The following is a 1,920-nucleotide window of genomic DNA, read 5'->3' on the forward strand; positions in this document are numbered from 1 at the left end:
TAGGTAATCGAGAGAATATATGATTATTGGATTTGAGAGTCTCCTGTTGAACAAACAGAACTGGCTACCTACTATATGTACTGGACACTCACTTGCTCATCGTGTTTGGTACCTCACTTAAGGCAAGTCCCAGGACATGGCATTTACCTACCATTCACAACGGAAAGTACACACGCAGTCTTACTCATTATATGCAGATAAATATCATTTACATGACACTCCAACTCACAAGCATACTATTCACATTTATATATGTCAGTATCATAAAGTACCAATATTTTATAACTTACACGAGTACAAAACTTTGAGTGTTATAGATGGTGTGAATAACTAACACGGTCAGTGGTGCATATACTATACTAAACCCACATATGAACATATATTACTGTGTCCATAAAGAATATTGCTAAACTATTAGGTATAACAAACGTGTTTTACACTGTTTGTAAATATGTACACACGCATATGCAAATGTATGCAAGCAGATGCATTTACATGAAATATCTTAATTACAAACACCATAGTGATTTGGATATTTTTAGAAAAGTCTAGTATGGAAGACATATGATGATTGTCCTGAATAAGTCACTTAAGGCAACGATGAAAGCCTATTTTACACATGTTCGTTTCTAAGGAATGTATAAATATAACCGAAACATTAACATGTTCAGCAATTTGTTTGAAATCCATTTCTTGCGTGTATGATGTCAGCCGAGTTCCATTTCCTTAGGGTCATAAGAGAATAAACGACAACAAAATATGTAAAAAAAAAAAATCGAAACGAATCAGATAGCACCAGCAGAAACTATCACAAATTTCCGTGATGTAAAAAAGTAAGAGAGCAAAGTATTTAGTTTTCACTGACACGAAATCATTATCATTTTTTAAAATACAAAACTACTTTGTATAGTTTCCGTGGAAGAATGCCGTTTCACCCTACTAGTTCAGACGACAAAAATGTTTTATATCTAAACTCCGCTGAGTCTAGATTCCCTGACAGAGTGCAATAGAAAATCACACTGAACAGACGGCGTCGAAGCCAAATTTATGTCCTTTTCATTGCCAAACAAGTGGTTGACAATTTCTACAAAGGGTTTTATCCCTTTCCCTTGACTAGCCACATCGTGATGAAAAACGAAGAGAGAAACGTTTGAATTCGGCAGTGTGCAGCGTCCGCCTTGTACGCTTTCTCACACGCGGGAACCAAGCGCCTCGCACGCGGCACAGGCCAGGTAACCTGTATGCTTATGTCCTTCCTAACGTAAACACAGCCAAGGTCCTACATGTGCAGGCCGGACACGGTACTGATCTTGCGGTTTCGCAGGCTGCTCCTTCCCGACAGCTCCTCCTCGATCTCCTCGAGTGTCTTCCCTCGAGTCTCGGGCACGAGGAAGAAGGCGAACAAGGTCCCAAAGGTCATGATGCCCGTGAACATGTAGAACACGTAGGACGGCCCGATCAGCTCCACCATCCCGGGGAAGGTCTTGGTGATGACGAAGGTGCAGGACCAGTTCAAAGCCGTGACGATGGAGGCGGCGGGGCCCCTGATCTTGACGGGCAGGGCCTCCCCCATGAAGAGCCATGGAATGGGGCCCCATCCTAGAGAGAAAGCAACTACATAGACCATGAAGCTGACGAGGGGCAGCCATGAGAGGTTGTCGACGGTCTCTTTCCAGCCCGTGACGTCATCCGTGCTGTTCCCCGCACCTGCCGTCAGATTCATGGATTCGGCGATAGATATCGCGTTTTCCGCCGTTTCCTGCAAGGGAGAAAGAGAACGGTCAGCTGTTATCGAAAGCGGCATCTTTGAAACGCATATCTGGTCAGATTAGGTTTACATACGATGATTCGCGCATAGATAAGCTTCATAGAGTATTGTCCTCTGCATATGCTTTGCCAGTGTATTATACAGTGTATTTT

General features: G+C 42.8%; 1 protein-coding gene across 1 annotated transcript in view; it reads right to left on the reverse strand.

The window, feature by feature from the left end:
* Window positions 1–1,920, reverse strand: part of LOC119589262 (facilitated trehalose transporter Tret1-like) — a 7,873-nt gene that overhangs the window by 164 nt on the left and 5,789 nt on the right. Inside the window, exon 5 of the mRNA XM_037937882.1 lies at window positions 1–1,759. This exon is cut by the window's left edge and continues 164 nt beyond it. Coding sequence (XP_037793810.1) covers window positions 1,280–1,759 — 480 coding nt within the window. The 3' untranslated portion in view covers window positions 1–1,279. The remainder of the gene's footprint in view (window positions 1,760–1,920) is intronic.

The sequence above is a fragment of the Penaeus monodon genome, chromosome 25 (assembly GCF_015228065.2).
Source record: "Penaeus monodon isolate SGIC_2016 chromosome 25, NSTDA_Pmon_1, whole genome shotgun sequence".
In the NCBI taxonomy this organism is placed as follows: domain Eukaryota; kingdom Metazoa; phylum Arthropoda; class Malacostraca; order Decapoda; family Penaeidae; genus Penaeus; species Penaeus monodon.